Here is a 21,532-nt window from a genome sequence, read left to right on the forward strand (position 1 = left end):
TTCAGTCTGTTCTGAACAGACATTTGGGTTGTTTCCAGTTTTTTTGCTATTTCAAATAGGGCTGTCTTGACATGCCCATCCTTGTACGTGTCTCCTGATATGTATGTTGGAGAGTTTCTCCAGGTTTATATTCCTGAGGAAATAATTGTTAGGTCATTAGGGTAGGTATAGCTTTAACCTTAGTAGATAATGCCAATTTGTTTTCCAGAATGGTTGTACCAATTTGCATTTATATAGGTATGTAAGTTGTTTCATAGCCTTGGCTACACCTGAGATTATTCTTTATGCAGTTTTGAGTAAATTAGCATAGATCCCGCTTGGCTTCCTCAGAGAGAGGTGAGAAGACCAAGACTTGGAGAAAGGAAGAGATGATCAAATTTAGCAGAGTTGAGGGTCCTCTGTTTATTTGTTTGTTTTTGGCTGTGCTGTGTGGCTTGCGGGATCTTAGTTCCCTGACCGGGGATTGAACCTGGGCCACAGCAGTGAAAGCGCCAAGTCCTAACCACTGGACCGCCAGGGAATTCCCAAGGGTCCTCTGTTTTAAGAGCTTTACCTTGGCCATCAGCCCAGTGCCTCTGATTCATAGCAAGACCAGCTTTTTATTGGTCCTTAACATCCCTTCTGTCATGAGAGGCATTAGAGCAAAGTAGCCAAGCCCACAGTCTTTGCAGTTAGGCTGCCCGCGTGCAAATCGTATCCTTGCTACTTACAAGTTGTGTTACTTTGGGCAAGTTACTGTCTGTGCCGTAGTTCTTTCATCTCTAAAATGGGAATGATAATAATACTTCTGGCCCAGGGTTGTTAGGAATATTAAATATATATAAAGTGCTTAGAGCAATCACTGGCTAGTAATTAATTAATATGTTTTCCTTCTGTCTTTCTTCTCAAAGGCAAAAGCTTTCAGGAAGCCTCAACTTTGAAGACTGGCCACATCAGGCCAGCTGTAGGCCTTCGCTTTGAGGTGGGGCCTGGTGCAGCTGTTCATTCCCCTCTGGCCACACAGAATGGCTTCCTACGTTTCTTGCTTCAGGGCTGTGACCTTGAGCTGCTCACTTCGGTGCTCAGTGGCCTGGGGCCCTTCTTGGAGGATGAGGAGATCCCACTGGTAGTTCCCATGCAGATTGAGCTCCTGAACTCCAGGATCACTCTAAAGGTGAGAGGAACTTTGGGGTTTTACCCTAGGCTTAGTCAGGCAAGGGATTCTGGCAGTGACAGCTGTTAACTTCTTCTCCTGTCCCTGTAAAATGTAATGAGGATCAAGTGAGGAAATGCATATTAGCATTCTTTGTCAGTGTTACAGTAGTACATAAAAATGTGTTGCTGGCAAAGAGTCCTGAGTTCAACTGAGGGGATCTTGTCTCTAGCCCTGACCCTTGGCATGCAGCATGACTGTGCAAGCCCATTAGGTTATCAGGTCCTCAGTCTCACCACCTCTAGAGTGGGAGAGACTCAATTATGCCTCTCACATCTCACAAGAATGTATGGATAAACATACATTTGACATAAAAGTGCTTCCAGCTCAATGGTGGAAGCATGGCTTGTTACCTAAGTTGCTCTGAGCTGGTTGGGGGCATCATGTGGTTTCTCTCTCTCCTATAGGACGATATCCCCCCCATCTATCCGACCTCTCCAGGCCCCATCCCCATCACTCTAGCCGTGGAGCACGTTGTGCTGAAGCGGAGTGACGACGGTGTGTTCCACATAGGCGGTGAGTTGGGCTTGTCAGCCTCCCGGCTTCTCTGCCTTTTTGCTCCTGTAAAGGAATAGGTGACAACTAGGAATAATCTGCACGTTGCTGGCAGCTTGTCATTTAGAACCTTTACTTTTTTCCAGCTGCTGCTCAGGACAGACCATCAGCCGAAGTACTTAAAAGTGAGAAGAGGCAGCCCCCAAAAGAACAGGTGTTTCCTGTGCCCACAGGGGAGGCTTTTGGTCCACAGGTGAGGATATAACTGAACAGTACCTTTCCCATAAACCCTTAAGGGCTGTAATCACAGAAGCGGGTAAAACTCAGAGGGCTGAAAAGGTTGCTTGTGCTGGGTACAGCTGGGTGGTCTGGGTTCCTGTCACCTAGCAGCAGCTTCTAGAAATGCTGAACAGAGGATGTAAGTCAGGAGCTGGAGATGAATAGTTGCTGATGACATCTTCCACCTGTTGCTGTCCCTGCAACTGATGAACTCTGAAGAGGGGTTTAGGCTCTTAGGAAATATCTAGTTGGGTTTTCTTGATCATTGACCAAACTTGTGGGTTGTTCTGCTTGAATTCTTACTCCTCGTTCCCTTACTGGATGTTTCTGCAAGGTGTGTTACCTTATTTATTCACTGTGAATTACTAATTGTTCCTCAGGTACAAGAACTGCCTACCCTACAAAAGGAACTTATAGAAACTAAACAAGCATTGGCTCATGCCAACCAGGATAAAGAGAAACTTCTTCAGGAGATTAGGAAATATAACCCCCTCTTTGAGCTCTGACAGCAGTGGCTCAGCCATCTGTGCCAAGGAGAGAGGAGGAGATCACCAGCAATCGCACCACCTGCGACAGGCACCATCCAGGGTTGGACAAGTCAGCTAAGGATACTCAACTCACTCCTCGTGGTGTCCTTTCTACTAGCAGTTCTGACTTGGATGGAAGACAGGGCAAAGTATTACCACGTTCCAGGAAGTTGGGGGCAGCTTTGTGTGTGGCTCAGGCATCACGTATTTCCTGTATAAAGCCTTTTGGCCCTCTGCACACTAGGTGGAATCTCCTCAACACTGTAGGGTCATTTCACCGTCTGGTTTCATAGCAGAGACATTTGCTTGCTCCACCTGTGTGAACAAGGCAGAGTACCCATCTCCTCAGTTGGTCACCCACAGAGCCATCAAAGATTCTATGTTCCAGAGCTTCCTGTAGTCGACCTGAGAAGTCCTTGGCCTGAGCTTCGGCCACAGTAGTAGAGTGGAACAGGAAATAGCCAGCAAGGCGGGAGCCTGGGGAGGCACAAGAATAAACGAGACATGGATTCTGCTTTGTTTGGAAAGGAAACCAAGCTCATGTCATCTTGGCTCATATTACAATCAGATTTTTCAGGGTTAAGCTTTCTTTCTGTGATGCTTTCATCGCTGTGATGCTGTGGTAGGAAGTAAACAACAGTAGCAGCTCACTTGTATCATCTTTCCCTTCTATAATGCAATTTGTTTGAAATTTAAGAAGAAACTATTCACCCTGAGCTAGGTTGAAGGCATGACATGGTGAGGATCTGTAGGGGAGCTTGGTTCTGCGCTGCTGTTGCTGGCTGTGTCCTGTCTCTCTTCCACAGCTGCACCTCACAGGTTATTTCCTGTCTCCCCGGGGTCCCTGGCGCATCTGCTTTCCCAGCACTATGACTTTCTACCAGCACTCTCATTAGCACTTGGTTGTTTGGGAGCGAAAAATGTGTTTTAAACTGTAACATTAACATCTCAGCCTGTTTCCTCTCACCCCCTTCTATCGCTGTGGCTTTTTAAAATCATGTTAGTTTGACTTAAGTAAAAGACAAAGCAAAACAAAACCCTTCAACCTAGCTAGGTTTTGCCCCTGCCTGATGAAAGAGCTATTTCCCCCTTTCTCTTTACTACCAAATTCTTTACCAACACTCCATCTTCATCCATACTGCTCTGTGATATACTTCAAGCTGTGTTGGACAGAAGTTCATCAGCTAACTCACCTTGAATTGGCAAGATGGCAAAATAGTGATTTAGTAGTGTCACTAAAGTCTTAGTCACACGTGACCTACTGAAGGAAAGGTAAAATGGTTTCCTTTATGGGAAATCATGCCTGACTTGTATATTCTAGTTTTTTGAGGATAAAAAGAAAAATGTGTTCAAGAAGGAACAAGATCTAATTTGCTCAGACTTTTACAGACTTTTTGTTGTGGTTCGTCACTAAGGTAATCTTAAAAACAACAATTACTATGAGATTATGGGAATGTTCTGTCATGCTTAGGAAACAACGTAGAGACTTAAAAATAAATACCTTTCTAGAGAGAATGTTAACAGGGTAATTTCCCTATGGGTTGATGCTTGGTTTAACCTTATCTAAGAATTTTATAAATAACCTGAAAGTGGGATATTACAGTGCAATCAAATGTCACTGCTTCCAGGCAGTGAAAGATAAATCAGAAGAAATTGAAAAAAAAGAAGTGAAATTGCAGAAGATTCACAGACTGGGCTGTGAATACTCAGGAAAGTGGCAGGTGAGGTTCTGTGTAAGTGTGAAGTAATGCACTTATGGGAGAATCAGCAACCAGCGAGGCAGTGAGCTCTGTTAGAACTCAGGAAAGAAACCTAAGCATTGCTGAGAGGGAGGAGGGGTCAGTGTGCTGCTGTGGCCAAAAGTCCGACTGCGTCATCAGGAAGGGCACGTGGAGCCAACACAGAAAACAGCACGTCGTGCAAGGCCATGGTAATGTCTTAAATTATCTGTGCACTTCTAGTGACCTTATTTACAAAGTATATGGTGAAGAGGGTAAAGGTCCAGAGAACAGCAAAAATTATCAGGTGGTGGAGGTACTTCCACATGTGGACACATCTTTAAAATGTTGGCCCCAGTTCTGGAAAGATGAAAGCTGAGGGTAGTGTTAGATCAGATATTCAGTCAAGAGCAGGGACATGTTCTTCAGGTCCCAAAATACTAGCTCTAGGGCCGTACCTATTAGCCTTAGGTAAAAGAAAGCACTTCTCGTAGCAAATCAGAAACTTCTAGAGGTCATTGTTCAAGAAGTGCTGGCAGAAACTGTATGGGTACAGAAGGTTTAAGAGGAATCCTTGCATGATGGTTTTCCAAGAGGAATTATGGAAAACTAGGGCTATTTGGTGATATACAACGGAGAGGGTAACTGCATCCCTCCACAGACTCCCCCTTAAGTGCCTCTTTCAAAGGCAGAACGATGAACAAAAAGAATCACTGCTCCTCTCAAGTATGGCATTTCTAATGTGTTTAAAGGGGGAGGAGGGAGAGCCAGTAGCCAGAAAATAGAATTATTCAACCTTAGGTTCACCTGAATTGGTATAAAATCACATTCTGATTCTCTTCCTTTCCCCTCCTTTTCTACCCACTGTGTCCCTCCATGCAGAGAATTGCTTGGTACACCCTCACTTTAAGCTTGTGCTTGGTGGGAGGCAATAGAAACAAATCTGGCAAGCACTGAGGCTCACCCCTTTAATGAGCAGAGCTCAGTCAGGTTTTCTGGGCTCTCTGGCGCTCCTGTCCATGTGACAAATGGAGCCCTAGAATTTGAATTTCCTTATGTGACAGCTTTGGGCATTGTGTCTTGAAGTTCTTGCCTCAGGAAATGTGGTTGGGGTCAATGTCCCATGGAATTTTAGTAAAAATCATGTATAACTTCATACTCCTATTCATTGGGGGAAGAATGGCTTTCATAATGAAGAAATGTGACCTTGTTGGTAGTCCTCAGGATAAATGTAAAGGAAAAAGGCAGAAGGAAAACATAGTAGTATCAGCTCCTTTGGACTGCTTACAATTTCTGCCTTGAAGCTCTAAGACTCTGTGAACAAGAAATAACAATACCTCAAGAAAATGTCTGGAGTGATAGCACCGCTCCCCCTCAAAAGGCTTCAGCCACCGCACATCACCATTTCAGCTGTGAAGCATTTACACCTATGTATCATCTGTGATTGTCTAGAGTTCCTGTTTACACAGATATACTAGAGATGAGCTTTAGTGCATATGGACTGGTTTAAATCTCTCTTAGCTGAGCTGCAGGGACGGTTATCCATCTCAAATTCTGTTTTCAACTCACTGGAATAATTAACCTAGTTTATTAGACTTAGGACAGAAGGAGTAGGTTCTATTCTTGTGATGGCTGCTTTTTGCTGTGTATTTAATCTGACCCTCATTTTGCCACAGGCCTCAACCTTCACGTACCCTTTTTCATGGTTCTGAAAGGAATGGTTCCTGTCTATGGAATATACAAGGGATAAGCCACCCCTCACATACCCCATAACATAAATGCTTCCATTTAACCCATTTACATCAGTTTCCCCATAGGCTAGTTCAGTGGGTAGTAGAAAGAAGAGATAGTTTGAACATAGTGATATGGGAAGTTTCCATTCCAAACCTTTAAACTAAGGGTTTGTGTTTTTTTTCTCTCCCCTAGTTAATACTTGCCTAAACTTGCAAAAACAGTTACAGTAATATCACAAAACTATGGAAACAACATTGCTACACAAGCTAGTAGGATGGTTATTTGAGAACTGCAAGAGCTGTGTCATTGCCTTGTGATTTACCATAGTAATTACTGTTTCAAGAGATTCTGGTGTGATGTCCTATCCTTTCAGGGACTATGGCCTTCCCCAGGATCTTCCCCCACCTTCTGCTAGAATAGGAATATTCCCACTCACCTCTGGGTAGGTATGGATAGTAGCTGTTGTTGAATGGGGATTATTTTCTCCCTCTCTTACAACAGATACAAGGGGAAACACTCTCAGATAACCTTAAACTGTGAGGCTTTGCTAAGTGGCTAGACTTGGGATGTGAACTTCCTTCTTTATTATCTGTAAATTTCAGCCATATCCAGTATCTCAAATTGCAATAGGTATAGTTCTTATAACCACTTAAAAAGCTCCCTCTGAGAGTTAAGAGATCTGTTTTTGTTTCTCCCTTCAATATATTAGTTTTTGGTCAAGATTTAGCCTGAGTCTTACAGCATTTCTTTGTGGAATACACTACTGAAGTGTCTTCTCCATTGGCTAACTACACGTTTAAAGCCATGAGTTTTAACGTAAGATACTAAAATCCATATTTGCCCAACTTTGTGTGTCCAAGCTGTTTCCCCCACTCAGGGTGCTAAACAGAATTGGAATCTTTACTAAGACATGCTCAGGAAAGCTTCAAAAGAGAACAGCTTCAAAACCCCTCTCCTTATGACACCAAATGATTGAGAGGAAAGAATTCTTGGAGATTGCCAATTATATTACAGTAGCCTTATTACTGCTAATCACTGTCAATAAAAGGTCACTCCATTCCCCTCTACGTGAGGAAAACAATGAGAATGTATCCAATGAACTGGAATATTGGTCAGTATTGGGAAATATTAATGTTGCAGTACCTAATCAAACCTTGAGTGTACTGGTTCTGTGAACCACTTGAAAAAAGCAAATTAAACTTATTAAACAGTATTGGTTCTGGTATATCTGTTTATAGCAATTGAAACATATGGGTTTTTACATTGTTTTTAAGTACTTTAAGTACTCTTTTATGAGATAAAATTTTATTGGTTCTGGTGGGAAATGGGGAGGGCTCAAATTTTCACAAAAAAGCCAAGACCAGTTTTATTCTGACACCAAAAAAGAACGATGAACTTCTCCCCACCATTCCAACCTGCTAGACAGAAAATGAATGCAAACATGGCAAGTTGGAAAACAGTTTAATGATCACTCACCAAAATGTTTACAAGGACAGACTATTCCACTACTCCTGCTGTCACCGTGTCCTTCATGGTAGAGTATCACAAGTCAAAAGTTTCTGATTGTTTCATTTACTTAAAACCAAATGTAAGAAACAACCTAAGTCATTGCAACTTCAGGCTTCAATGTGAAACCGTCAAACCGTCTTGGAAGGGTTTTCTTTCTGAAAGCAGCATTCCTGTCCAGAAGATGCTTAAGGTTCATCAACCTTTCTTCTTCCAACTATCCAGTAACAGTTAAATGCCTCAGAATGCCCTCAGAGGTCCCAATATTTAGTCAAGGCAAGTATGAAACAGGCTGCATGCCTTCAAGGTATAATGAATATGAGAGTTTTGAGGAAGAGATTAAAGCATCATGGAATCCTTCGAGGACTGAGATACTAAAGCACCAGTGCAGAGAGTCTCATGCAATAGAAAGTCTGGAATGAGTACTTCTTCCTTCAGTACCAGGCCCTTCTAGACTGTGGTTTAGAAGAAGATGATTTTTTTGTGCTTCGAGTTGGGAATTTGCCCCTTCGACTTCAGCCTCCGAACAGCCTCCCTCATATGTTTGGGTTGTAGCGGTGGCATTTCTCCCCACTTCTCACACACATCCAGTGCTAAACAGAGGGCAAGGAGAGAGTTTCATTATCACACAAGAGCTTATGTATTACAATCCTTTTGAGTCCTGTAATTCTCATTAACTCTCTTAAGCTTGCTAAAGAAATAAACCAACACATTTTCCCTTCTTAAGAGAACGCTATAAAATGTATCATGTTAGCTTTAGTATATCCCACATCAGGTATTATCATAGGCAACAGTTTAAAACATATCTTCTCCTTAAAAGAATAGGTATTTCACCAGCTAGAAATTAGCAATGGGCAGCAGCCAGGTTCTTTACTTGATGGACAGGGGGCAGTTCCCAGGGATCATAACATCAGGGACAACTACTCACCATACCACACTGGTCAGCCCCAGTGACTGCTTTTTTTTGTACCTTTACTTTTGGCAGCAGAAATGAGCAAAATCCATTGGAGGAAAATACAGAGTCTGCTTCTGTCACCCTGGGCTGAGGACAGGAATCAGGAGGGCAGATTTCCTAGGTGTTTCCAGGCCTTCCAGTATTGAAATTTTCAAGGAATAATGTTCATGCTCTCCTGAATGCAAGGCTCCCTTTATAGTGTAAATGGAAACCACCACTGGTGCCTTAATAAGTCCCTCACTATAGATATTCTTGGAAATAAGACCACCACAGGCTCAATCCAGTATTTAGACCAACACCACTCACCTTCTTCTACCACCTCCCCGACGAAAACTTTGGAAATACCAGACATAGCAATAACAACATTCTGAGACACAGAGGTACCAGTGATGGACTGGATCAGCTTGAAAGAAGGACAAAAGACTGTGATTAAGGTAGTCAAGGACTGGCTTTGGAACATAGTACCCATAAGAGCTCTGCACTGAAAGAGTTCACTAAAGGCTGGATCTGAAATTGACACCAGTAAAACAAAAGGATTCAGGTGTATAATGGCCTATTGTATTTGTTGAGACCCTATCCCTAGAATACAAAATTACAACTGGTCAGATTATTGAGGGGCATGCTATTTTTATTTTCCTGCCTAAATGTTCCACCAACTTGCCTAACACCTCACTTCAAAATGCCAATGGATACAGCTCTTGAGTCTCATTCAGTTCTCATAGCTCATGGAAATGAGTGTGGTAGTCCATCCTTACCCTTTTAATGGCTGCCTTAGGGAAAGCTGACCGGCGATACATTTCATAACGGTTCAGCTGCTCCTCAGAAAAAGAAGAAACCAGGATTCTAGACAAAGATTCAGGTAATTAAGTTCACTTATAAGAATGAATACTTAAGATGTATATTATTATGTCAATAAAAGCAAGTCTCAGATATTTAAAAAATAAATTTTTCAAGGGATCAATAGTATTAGGCTTAGTGTTTATGAGGAATGAAGAGAAAGCATCTCTACTCTTACGGAACTTGACAATAAGTGAAATACGAGTTCCTTTCTTACTTCACTAAGAACAAAAACAACAACGTTGGGTCATTGAATCACACTGTACAGGTTATGTTTTCAGCATTAGGCTCTCTCTCCCCATAAGGCTACGCTTCACATTAAAGATAAAAATTTAATATGTAAATTTATATTCAAACCAGTAGTTTCCAACATTAACAGATTAAGGGGAAATTTTATAAAATATATGGAAAAGGGTTAATAATCTTAATATATAGTTAAATTTTCAAATAAATTAAAAGATGGCCATACCAATTTTAGAAAATGAGCAAAGGAAGTGAATAGGAAATTTATAAAATATACCAATGGCCAATATATAGAGAGGAAAAAAATTAAGCTTCAGTATTAACTAAAGAAATTAAAATGATGAACTAAAGAAAGATTAACATTTTTCATAAAACAGATAAAGAAGTATTAAAAAGCACGGTATTAGTGAGGATGGGAGGACACAAACTCATACATGCTGGTAGACTGTGAGGTGGAACAACCTTTTTGGAGAATCTGGAAATACAAATGAAAAACCTTTGAAAATGTTCATACTGTTTAAACTACCAATTACCTTCTAGGAGTTTATTTTAGGAAGTAAATGGACAAGTATGCAAAGATGTGCTCAAAGATGTTGATCATAATGTTGTCAAAAGAGAAAAAAAAAAACCAGAACTACAGAAATAGATTACATCATAGTTCATCCACATAATGGAATACAATGCAGCCATTAAAAATGATGATTTATGGGCATATTTACTGACGTGAAAATATTTAGCTATATACTGACATATCAAACATTAAAGAATATATCTGAAAAGGTATATACCCAAATATATACCCTGGGTAAACTCTGGGTGGTGGAATTATAAGTAATTATTTTTTCTATTTTTCTGTATTTTCTGAATTATTTGTAATGAACCCATACCATTTTTACTATCAGAAAACATAATGAATCTATTTCCATTTTGAAGAAAATTATGACCTAGATGTATAATTAATGACATGGAAAACATTTACCATATATAATGTGGAAAACAGGTTACAAACAGTCTTTAACATCTTTGAAATTTTTAATTTAATTTATAGATTTATATGTGTAAAGAAAATATCTTGGTGAATATACATCAAAATATTAACAGTGTTTATTTTGGTGGTATGGTGATATTTTTCTTTTTACTTATATTTTCTATACCATAACATAATAAAATATTAAGTGCTTTATTTTCTTTTGAGTTTAAAAAAGAAAAAAAAAATTTAAGGACAAGAAAAATGTATTAACTTTGTGTGGTCAGGTTAGAGCCTTGAAAGGGGAAAGATCAGAAAAGTGACTTACTGCATCTTTTGAATCTCATCTTCATCCACTTTCTGCTTCTTCTCTTTCTTTTCTTTGGTATCTATTTTCAGTTTTTTGGCTGCAGGAGTAAGTAATGATGAGTCTTCCCTTTCAACTGCTGTTAAATCTGAGATATCCTGACTCTTGAGCTAAGAAGACAAAAGAAACCCTTTATACATTTGGTCTACTTCCCAGACTTGGGTAAGGTAAGAAGACATCATTTCTCATTACAACACAACAAATCCACTTATTTTTGTAGTTTCTGGTTCCAGGCATTGGCTGTACCATCAAATATAAGCTACCCTGTCTCTCCTAAAGGAGTTTTCAGCCCAGCTGTGGAAAGAAAACCTACTAAATAGTCCAGTTTTCCAGGTTAGCTATGATCCTAGTTCCAGTTATCTGTTTACAAGGGCAATGTAGTGCCAAGGATCATGAAAACCACTCTCCCCCTGATCCTCTTCTTCTGACCTCATTCTTTAGAGGGGATGTCATAAAAGTCCTCTCCACCCAGCCAGCTCTTCTTCGTCTAAATCTATAGATCTCTTTACTGATGATGATTCCATGTGGAAAGAATATTAAAAAGGAGGCACCTTCTCATCAAAGCAGTGTTTTTTTGAATTTGGGACTTTAAAGTGAGCTTCTCCCACATGTAGGGCTCTTTTCTTCCTATCTTTCAATACCACTGTATCATGCAAATATTTACTTCCCATTACTAGACTGATAACTTTATTTGTTCTTTAGTTCTTTTAATTAATTTATTTTTGGCTGCATTGGGTCTTTGTTGCTGTGCGCATTCTTTCTCTCGTTGCAGCAATTGGGGGCTACTCCTTGTTGCGGTGCACGGGCTTCTCATTGCAGTGGCTTCTCTTCTTGTGGAGCACGGGCTCTAGGCACGCGGGCTTAGTAGTTGTGGCTCGCGGGCTCTAGAGCGCAGGCTCAGTAGCTGTGGCACATGGGCTTAGTTCCTCCGCGGCATGTGGGATCTTTCCGGACCAGGGCTCGAACCCGTGTCCCCTGCATTGGCAGGCGGATTCTTAACCACTGTGCCAACAGGGAAGCCCCTAGACTGACAACTTTTTGAAGATAGGTTTGTCTCTTATTTATCTCTCCTCACATAAATATTTACCATTGTTTTACTCATACTAGATGTTTAATATCTGTTTAATAATGACAAAAAAATCCAAACTTCATCCCCTCCAACAATATAGACTCTAAGGATACAACAAACCTCATTAATGAGATTTAACTTCTGTTTCCTTAAAGAGAAGCTCACATTTAAACTCATACAGGAATATGAGAAGTATGTTGAGAGCGAAGGCAGTAAATCTTTAACAACCTTTTCAACTTCTTCTCTAGTTACTGATATATACAAATTTTCTAACTTCTCTGTGCTTCAATTTTGGTGATTTATATTATCCTTAAAAATGAGCCATTTTTCTTGAAGTTTCAAAATTACTTGTTCTAAACTTGAACATCAAATTTTCTTAAAGCTTAAAGATCTCCATATCAGTGCCTATAGCCCTTTCTTATTTCATAATGTTGTACATTTACATTTCAAATAACCAGGTCTTAATTTTATTGTTTATGTTTTTAAAGCACTAATTCATTAACATCTACTTTCATCCTGATTAATTCCTTGCTCCTACATTCTTCTGGTTTATTTTGTTCTTTTTCTGGTTTCTTGAGCTGGGTGCTTATTTTCAATATCTCTTGTTTGTTAGTAAAAATATGTAAGGTTATGAATTTTTCTTTAAATAAAGTTTTGGTCAAATCCCATTGGATTTGACGTGGCATTCTCTTTGTTAATTTCTTTAATCCAAAAGCTATCTAGAAACTAGTTTAAAATGTCCAGGTGTTAGTTTTTTGGAGGGAGTGGGAGTGGGAGAAATTTTTGTTTTTAATTTCAGGTTCTATTGCACTGTACTAACAGGATATGATCTGTTATGATTTCTACTTTTAAGAATTTATGCTTTTCTTTGTGGTCTGGTATATGATCAATTTAAAAAAGTGTTTCACAAGCATCAGAAATTTTTTTTATCTTCTAGGTGCAAATTTCTGGAGGTAGTGAGCTTTTTACTGGACTAAGCTAATTATTACTTAAATCCTTTCTGTCCTTGAGATCTGTTTTTAAAGTTCCTTCTTAAAGTAGTTTTGTCACATTTTTCTTTTTCTAAAAGTTCTTAACTTTATATATTTTGATACAACTTTATGCTCTGAAAGTCTGTTTCCATTTAATTCAATGTCTTCACCCATGCTCTCACACTTACATTCAAACAGGAATTATAGCTCTAAGACCCCAAGATTCTACCTTTAGAAATGGAACCTAGAGAACGCTGAGATTCTAGTATCCTGACTGATGCTCAGCGGAGCAACACTGCTGAACTCTTGGGATGGCACAATTGATAGGTTTGGTGCTATAAAGACCCTTGGACATTAGCACCCAGGTCACTGGTAGCAGTGAAATGTCCGAAGAGGATAAGAACGTGACTAAATTAGTAACTACCTCAAAGTCTCCCTTTGACGACTCCGCAGCCTATAATGACAAAGTTACACTTAAGCAATATCTAAGAAACCATATTGAGGTGAAAGTGGTACTAGGAATCCTGGGTTCTAGCTTTTGCCCTAAGTTTCAGTGTTGATTGGCATTGACCTCAATTTCCTCACCAGGAAAACCAAGAGGCAATTTGAAATTCCCTTAGAAGTAGCTTTAACGCCTAAGGGCAGGGATTAAAAATACTGACCCAGTGCTTGGGTCTCGGGAACTGAACCGGCTCTGAAGGTTTTGTCTCCTCTCTCCCCCCAACCCCGCGATGGCAGATCTAAAGGGTCACTATCTTAGCTTGGGAGGGACCAACCAAGAAGCCTGTCAAGCAGCCAGTGACACAACTCCTCCGGCCTCATCAACACATCTCTCCCTACCTCGCCTTCTTCAGCCGAGGCCTCTTTCAATTCCCCATCTGCGTCTCCGTCAGTTTCTTCCGGGATTCCGTCCGCGTCAGTAACCCCCGGGCCTCCAGGAGCAGCGGCCGTCTCATCTGACTCCCCTGTCTCTCCACCTTTTTCCGTGGGCGACTCGCAGGAATCATCCATGGCGGCGAGAAGAAAGATGGGAGAGGAGATCGCGATGCTGTCAGACTCAGGACCTCGGGACTCCGCGCAGCACCGCAGCCCAGGAGCTTACTTCCTGTCGTCGCGCTGCTATGACATCACCGATACCGCTCCTCCGCGGGGTCATTTAGAGGCGCGCCTAGAGGACTTCACGGCGCCGATTTACTTCTGATTTGGTGGCGGTGGGGAGAGGGAAAATTGAGGGCACGGAAATCAGTTTGTGGATTTTCCACCTTGGGAAACCAGCATTTGTAAAGGAGAGCTTTGTTGTTTACTGAAGGGCTTCTTTTTCCTTTCCGTCTTTCTCAAAACGCTGTGTCAGTGAACTCCGTCCTTAATCCGCTTTCCTCAGAGTAAAGTTTGGGGACAGGAGAAAACTCAATTCCGTTGTTCGCCCTTGTGGGATGCGGCTACCGGGCAAACGCAGGCAGGAACTCAACCTCTTACAGTTCAATTGGACAGAGACCTCGGGCTTGTGTTAACATTGAATTGCCAGCGTTTCTCTTCCGTTCCTCAAGCACCTAAAAAGAAAGAAAATAGTCATACAGCTTGAACAGAATTTAAACAATGCAGTATTAACTCCACAACTACTGAGCGTCTACTTCGAGCCAGGAACAGTCCTAGCACCACAAACAAAAAACAGGCGGATTCTACGCAATTGTATGATTTTCCCAATTCACGAGGACTCAAGATTGGGGTCGGTTTTACAAATCTGACTTTTAATGTCACTTTGGTTAATGTCATCAAAAGTAAGAGGAGGGCTTCCCTGGTGGCGCAGTGGTTGAGAGTCCGCCTGTTGATGCAGGGGACACGGGTTCGTGACCCGGTCCGGGAGGATCCCACATGCCATGGAGCGGCTGGGCCCGTGAGCCATGGCCGCTGAGCCTGCGCGTCCGGAGCCTGTGTCCGCAACGGGAGAGGCCACAACAGTGAGAAGCCCGCGTACCGCAAAAAAAAAAAAAAAAAAAAAAAGTAAGAGGAAATAGGGGCTTCCCTGGCGGTCCAGTGGTTAGAACTCCGCACTTGCACTGCAAGAGGGGCGGGTTCGATCTCAGATCCGGGAACTAGGATCCCGCATGCCTCGGGGGCGGCTAAAAAAAAAAAAGTAAGGGGAAACAAATCCTACTGGGAGGGAGATATTTCCTTTGAGTGTTTCGCTTTAACGAGCCATTTCAGGGATTGGGAGCATGAAGTGCGGATATTTCCCTTTTAAAATTTTCCTCTCTTTCCTCATTGCGGTACGGAGGCGGGCATTTTACTTACGTCTTTATCACTAGATTCCCACACCCATTACATATTTATGTGTTCAGAAGGAATGGCCTTGGAAATGTAGGTGCGCGTTACCATATTCCTCTCTTTGTTTCTACACGCCTGGATGAATTACCGTATTTTGTGTCCTGCGAGCTCCCAAAACCTTTGGAAAAGGAGCGCACTTCGGGAGGCGCAGACAGGTGAACCGCGTTTTTTCCCTTCCACTTATACAGCGGGTGACCCTGCGACGCTCTCTTCTTGACCTGGGAGGCCTATCTCTGCGCAGCGGGGTGCACTTGGCGCAGACCACAACCACCTGCTCTCGCTCGCTGAGCCCCGCCCAGCTAGGTGGGCAAGGGGGCGGGGCTCGGGGGCGCTCTGACGCGTGACGCCGGATCCCGGAAGTGACGCGCTCCTGGGGGAAAAGGCGGGGGGAGGGGGGTGGTGTCCCGGCCGGTTTGGGGGGCGCGTTGCCCGGAGACCGAAAGTTTGCGAGCCAGAACAGGCTTGGCGGCGGCCCCGGAAAGGGGTTCCAGGGGGCGGCGGCCCTGGGGATGGGGAAGGAGCAGGAGCTGCTGGAGGCGGCCCGCACCGGACACCTCCCGGCCGTGGAGAAGCTGCTGTCCGGGAAGCGGCTCTCCTCAGGCTTCGGGGGCGGCGGCAGCGGGGGCTCAGGGGGAGGCAGCGGCGGCGGCGGCGGCGGCGGCGGCGGCGGCGGTGGTCTTGGCTCCTCGAGCCATCCCCTATCCAGCCTGCTCAGGTGGGTAACGCTACGGGGCTGGGCAGCTGCCTGGAGACCCCCCTTCCCCTGCCCGTCTCCTGGGTCCCCAGAGAGATCGGGGCTCCGGAGGCCCTGGTGGGGTGGGTTTGCGGGGTGCCCTGGGGCGAGGGCAGGCGGCCCAAGGGGCGAGGGTCGCCGGTGCGGGTCCGCGCGGCGTCAGGCTCTCCTCGTCTCGCCTAACCCGGCAGCGAAGAATGGTGGGAGTGCCCAGGTGGCAGCCTCCGCCGCATGGCACAGCCGGGTTTCACCCTCGCCCGCTGTTGGGTGCCAGCTGTTGTATCTCACAAGCCACTTTAGAGCAGAAAATATGTATATTTTAAATCTCCCTCATCTCCTGCAGAAACTCCCACGCCTTGCAGAATCTCGCGGTTCCCTTGGAGGAAATTCTCTTGATTCCCTTCTTTTGGGAACTTGGAACCTTCCACCAGGCTCTGCAGGACGTGGCTTTTGTTGTTTATATTAAAATTGCCTCTGGGTTTATCACGCTCAAAGTGGTGTTCTTTGAGCCCCTCTTGTGCTTGAAGCTTCCATTCTGGTTCCTTATAGTGAATCTCATTGGATTAGTCTGTTAAGTGTCATATGCAGGGTTCATCAGGGGGTTTATTCATCAAAAAATAAAGCTTTAGAAAGACTTGTTTAGGAAGCTGAGGGGTGCTTTAAACTTTTCCAGGGTCTGTTGTTAAAATAAACACTTGAATCTGGAGCTGTAAGGATTGAGAGAAAAAGGTCGTTTTTATGTGGCTTGGAGGGGGGATTGTAGGTGCTTTGTCAGTGTGAGTAAAATGTGTTGTTTCAGCAGCACTTTCATAGCCGGTTTTCTTTTCCTTCCTTGTTCTTTTGAGGTTTTTAAGAAGTGGAAGTTCATTTAGAAATGGCTTCATTCGCTTTTGTTCCCCATTAGTTTATGTAACTTCAATTTGAGTGAGCTTGGACCTAAAAAGCCCAAGGCTCTAATAAATTGTTAGGTATTAAGCACTGAGTGCAAACCCAGGTCTATACAGGAAGATATTAAAAAGCAGTCTAAGAGAATTCTCCCAGGGGGTTCTTTTGCGGCAATTTCCAGCCCCTAGAACAATGCTGTCACATAGTTAGTACTCAGGATTTGTTGAATAAATAAAAGTATCAATTAGGAAATGATACATTTCTACATAAACTGATGGTGGTACTCACTGTTAGTAGTTCAGAGAAATGAGACATCACTGTGGGATGAGATGGAGATCAGGGCTTCCAGGAGGAGGGGGACTTCAGCTGACTTTGCAGGATGTGAGGATTTGGGTAGGTGAAGTACTATGAGAGCGTTCCAAGTGGGCACACCATGATCAGGGGCACTGAGGTGGGAAAGGAGACTTATTTGGTGCCAGTGGGTCACTAGAAGAACTTTCTGTCTGGAGCCTTAAGAGGTTGGGTGTGATAAAAAGAAATAATAATAATGGATGGCTATACTTCCATCTTTCAGAGTGACTTAGTCTTTATGTTTATATTCCCAGTTCCTATATCAGTGCCTGACACAAGTGTTCAATAAATGTACTTCGAATGCATAAATTGGGTTTTGAATCTTACCTGGATTACTTTGATATTCCTGCACTTCTGATGTCTGAGAGATGAGAGAAAGACCATACCGGTTTGGAGGTGCCTGTCTCTAATGAGCTGAATGCTACAGCATTTGTCTGTTTGCCAGAGATACCTTACCCCCCCACCTCCCCACCCCTTAACTACCTTGTAGTTAGGCAAGACTAGAAAATCTTTGTTGATTTTCTTTTTTTTTTTTTACTTTGGGCCTCATGTTAATATGTCCAGTCTCTGTCATAAAGGGTGGATGTTGTCTCCACTCCCTTGTGTAAGAGAGCTGACTCCTTCTGACTTGCTCCTGTATCTGTTGTCGAGATGGTATATGGCCTCAGAGCTGCCCCGGCCTCTCATCCCTGTGACTCCTAGGGGCAGGGAGGATCTGCAGGCACTAGTTACACTAGGTATGTCATTAATTAGAGGTGACTCTGATTAAACCTAGTGAAAGATTTCTGAGAAAATGAAACCATGCATTTAGATAATCCCTAGGTCAGCATATCCTCCCTTTTTAGGTTTGGAAATAGTAGAGGGTAGGTCTCCTATGCCCACACACCCCACCTCAAGGACCCTGGGTTATTTAATGAGAGCTGTGGAATTGTAGCTTCAGATTTGGCCCCTGCATTAGCTGCCATATCCTACCCCACTAGTATTGTCAATTGCAGCCTACGTTTGTCCAGCTGTTTGGAGTGACCAAGTCAAGCAGGCAGGAATAGGAGCTTACAGCTGCAGTGGATATAAATGTTCTGGATCACAAGTATGTTTGTCTCATATGTTTATGACCCAACCCACCCCCCACCCCCATTCTACAAAGGCTTTGTGCTTATTCTTAAGCTACAAAATGCCTCCTCTCTCACCCATCCCTTTTCTCTTATACTGCTTGGGCTTAGGTCTTAACCTCTTAAAGCCCTCCCTAATGACCCTAATACACACAGATCTCTCAGGCTTCTACTTCTTTGGAACCCGTTATCTGCAGTGAACAGTAGCACGTCAACTTATACTTTGCTTGCCTAGATTTCACAGTTTATTGCTTTACATATAGTAACCCTCACCAATTGAGAACATACCTGCTGAGGATCAGAAAGTCAGCAAAGAAGACTTCTACTAGGAAAAAAAGTGGTTATGAACTTCATGTCCTTCTGACCTTCACTTATTTACTGTATACTTATTCAGAAGCAGTATAGTATTACACTTCAGACCACTTCTTCTGGAGTCAGACTGCCTGGATTCATATTTCGCTGCTACCACTGACTAGCTGCTTGACTTTCTGTGAATTACTCAACCACTCTGAGCCTCAATTTCTACATCTGTGATATGGGGGAATATTATCTGTTTTATAGGTATTGTCTTATGTAATGTGTGGAAGAAGCTCACCACAGTTTCTGGCACATTGTAAGCGCTCACTGTTAGGCTTCCCCAGTTCCGTTGAGCACATACAGTTTTGCCATGCTGTACCTGCCACGTGCAAAGTGCCATGCCAGACATGTCTTAAATGCTGTTCTTTTACTCTTGGGTATCTGTTTTCCAAGCCACGGCAGATTAGAAACAGTAAATAAGGGAGAGGCCCTGCTCAGGCAGGCACACTAATGCCATTCACCCACCAAATGTTTACCCATCCTCTGCTTTGTGCTAGGCCAGTTGTTAGATGCACTGCAAAATTTATCTCAGGCCTGGCACATAGTAGGTAGTCTGTCAAAATTAGTCCTCTCCCAATACAAGGTCTGTTCCCTTGTAGTGTTTATAGTAGTATGATATGTCTGTATGACAGATTGGCAAAATAAGAGAAAAAGCAATAAAAGGCTAGCATAATTTTTCCCACCGCCAGTAATTTGAGACTATTAACATAGATGAATATAGCCCTACACACCTTGTTAGGCCCCAAACATCACTGCACTATAGCTTAGTGCTGTAGTATCTGTTTATTGTGACTCTTAGCCAATCAAATAAAGATTAAACTACGTTCAGTATAGCTTGTTAATGAAAGTACAAAAAATTTTAGTTTTCTATCTAAAATAATTCAAATATAATATTTGTTATTTCAAAGGACAAGCAGTAGATTATCTAGAAAGCATAGTTATCTAAAATGCCTAGTCCTACAGAGGTTCTGAATAGCATGGATTTTACTTTATATAATACTGTCTCATTTTCTAATTGTTGAATGGTTGCCTTTATTCTGTAGCTTGAGACAGGCTCTGTATTAAACTTTTTTTTTTTTTTAAACACGGTATTTTTCAGCCCTGGGCACATAGTAGGGCACTCACATTTTCATGTGATGGAGAGTTTAATATGTTTATGGCTATAGTGAAACTACTGATTTTCAGGAAAGCAACTTCTGTTTGAGAATACAGTAAGATTTGGATTAAAAGTGTTCTAACAACTAAGGGAAGAAAGTTCTGAGGAAAGGAAAAGTTAAAAGAAAACACAATTCATTAGCTTAAAACTATGAAGTGGATTATGAGCTAAATACTGATATGTGTCAATGTGAATGATGTAAAGTGAAATGCACTCCTGAGGTTCAGAAGCACAGAGAAACAGACCAAAGGTTGTAATTGAGGAATAGATTGTGTCATAGTCTAGGAAAGTTCTATACCTGATTTCTTTTTTTTTTCTTTTTTTTTTTTTTTTTGTGGTACGCGGGCCTCTCACTGTTGTGGCCTCTCCCGTTGCGGAGCACAGGCTCCGGACGCGCAAGCCCAGCGGCCATGGCTCACGGGCCCAGCCACTCCATGGCATGTGGGATCCTCCCGGACCGGGGCATGAATCCGTGTCCCCTGCATCGGCAGGCGGACTCCCAACCACTGCGCCACCAGGGAAGCCCTATAGGGCTGATTTCTTAAGCATGAGAAGAGTGAATAAGAAAAGAAGCCAAGGAGGCTTGCTGGAGAAATCTGAAAATTTATAGACAGTAGCAATAAATTTGACTATAAACTAGATTTTTACTCTACTGTGGGTGGTGGGGAAATTATCCAAAGACAGTCATGAATTTCCCAAAGATATGAAAAGGTTCTGAAGTAAGGAATGAAGAATGCAAAGTTGTTTTTTTTTAAAAAATAATTAATTTATTTATGGCTGTGTTGGGTCTTCATTTCTGTGCGAGGGCTTTCTCTAGTTGTGGCAAGCGGGGGCCACTCTTAATCGCGGTGCGCGGGCCTCTCAGTATCGTGGCCTCTCTTGTTGCGGAGCACAGGCTCCAGACGCGCAGGCTCAGTAATTGTGGCTCACGGGCCCAGTTGCTCCGCGGCGTGTGGGATCTTCTCAGACCAGGGCTTGAACCCGTGTTCCCTGCATTGGCAGGCAGATTCTCAACCACTGCGCCACCAGGGAAGCCCGAAGAATGGAAAGTTTTGAAAATTGGATCCCATTTGAGGGGCAATAACGGGTTCTCTCCAAATTTAGAAGATATGACAAAGTTATTCATTGTTTTAAAGAAAGAGGATTCCTGGGCTTCCCTGGTGGCGCAGTGCTTGAGAGTCCGCCTGCCGATGCAGGGGACACGGGTTCGTGCCCCAGTCCGGGAAGATCCCACATGCCGCGGAGCCGCTAGGCCCGTGAGCCATGGCCGCTGAGCCTGCGCGTCCAGAGCCTGTGCTCCGCAACGAGAGAGGCCACAACAGTGAGAGGCCCGCGTACCGCAAAAAAAAAAAAAAAAAAAAAAAGAAGATTCCTGATGTTTATTTAAGGAATTCATACTTTAAAAAAAAAGAGTGATTACCCTAACCATTCTATTGAAATGGCCTCCGAGAATGGATGTGTAGCTTGGAAATTATAGTGACGTGACAGCTTTTTCTCATGCTGACCCTTTTACTTTTGCCCTCCTACTGGGCTAGATTTCTTTTGAATGTGCCTATTTTGAGCAAGATGATTTTAACATCCTGAGGAGTGTAACACTGACCATGTAAGGATGTAGAATGGGAGACCTTAGAAGCAGGAACTCATGGATTTGTGTGATCTAAGTTCCTGCTCTTCTAAGAGAATTCAAGAGCAAAATAACAACAAAAAACACAACTATTTACTAGGATAGCAGTTTTCTGGATCTTCCACTAAACCT

At 42.9% G+C, this 21,532-nt stretch overlaps 3 protein-coding genes across 12 annotated transcripts in view; 2 read left to right on the forward strand and 1 right to left on the reverse strand.

The window, feature by feature from the left end:
- BLTP3A (bridge-like lipid transfer protein family member 3A) overlaps positions 1-7,158 on the forward strand; it is a 57,150-nt gene extending 49,992 nt beyond the window's left edge. For all 3 annotated transcript variants that reach the window (XM_027127018.1, XM_027127016.1, XM_027127017.1), the window contains 4 exons: positions 891-1,153; positions 1,600-1,708; positions 1,834-1,940; positions 2,347-7,158. In XM_027127018.1, the coding sequence (XP_026982819.1) occupies positions 891-1,153; positions 1,600-1,708; positions 1,834-1,940; positions 2,347-2,472 (605 nt within the window). In that variant the 3' untranslated portion in view covers positions 2,473-7,158. The remainder of the gene's footprint in view (positions 1-890; positions 1,154-1,599; positions 1,709-1,833; positions 1,941-2,346) is intronic.
- Positions 7,159-7,389: 231 nt separating this feature from the next.
- TAF11 (TATA-box binding protein associated factor 11) lies at positions 7,390-15,397 on the reverse strand. Of its 2 annotated transcripts, XM_027127026.1 has the most exons (6): positions 15,274-15,388; positions 13,701-14,410; positions 10,782-10,930; positions 9,162-9,249; positions 8,713-8,809; positions 7,390-8,044 (listed from the first exon to the last, which is right to left on the reverse strand). In XM_027127026.1, exons 2-6 carry the CDS (start codon positions 13,869-13,871, stop codon positions 7,914-7,916), a joined length of 636 nt encoding a protein of 211 aa, XP_026982827.1. In that variant the 5' UTR covers positions 13,872-14,410; positions 15,274-15,388; the 3' UTR covers positions 7,390-7,913. The 2 variants fall into 2 exon arrangements, with proteins under 2 accessions (XP_026982827.1, XP_026982828.1); XM_027127027.1 differs by lacking the exon at positions 8,713-8,809 and having other exon boundaries at positions 15,274-15,397.
- A 157-nt stretch (positions 15,398-15,554) lies between these two features.
- ANKS1A (ankyrin repeat and sterile alpha motif domain containing 1A) overlaps positions 15,555-21,532 on the forward strand; it is a 189,495-nt gene continuing 183,517 nt past the window's right edge. For 3 of the 7 annotated variants that reach the window (XM_027127025.1, XM_027127023.1, XM_027127024.1), the window contains exon 1: positions 15,555-15,900. In XM_027127025.1, the coding sequence (XP_026982826.1) occupies positions 15,695-15,900 (206 nt within the window). In that variant the 5' untranslated portion in view covers positions 15,555-15,694. The remainder of the gene's footprint in view (positions 15,901-21,532) is intronic. The other 4 variants (XM_027127022.1, XM_027127019.1, XM_027127020.1 and 1 more) reach the window with 2 other exon arrangements.

This window comes from Aethalodelphis obliquidens, unplaced genomic scaffold (genome assembly GCF_003676395.1).
Source record: "Aethalodelphis obliquidens isolate GAN/ISIS:26980383/991018 unplaced genomic scaffold, ASM367639v1 scaffold31, whole genome shotgun sequence".
Classification (NCBI taxonomy): Eukaryota; Metazoa; Chordata; class Mammalia; order Artiodactyla; family Delphinidae; genus Aethalodelphis; species Aethalodelphis obliquidens.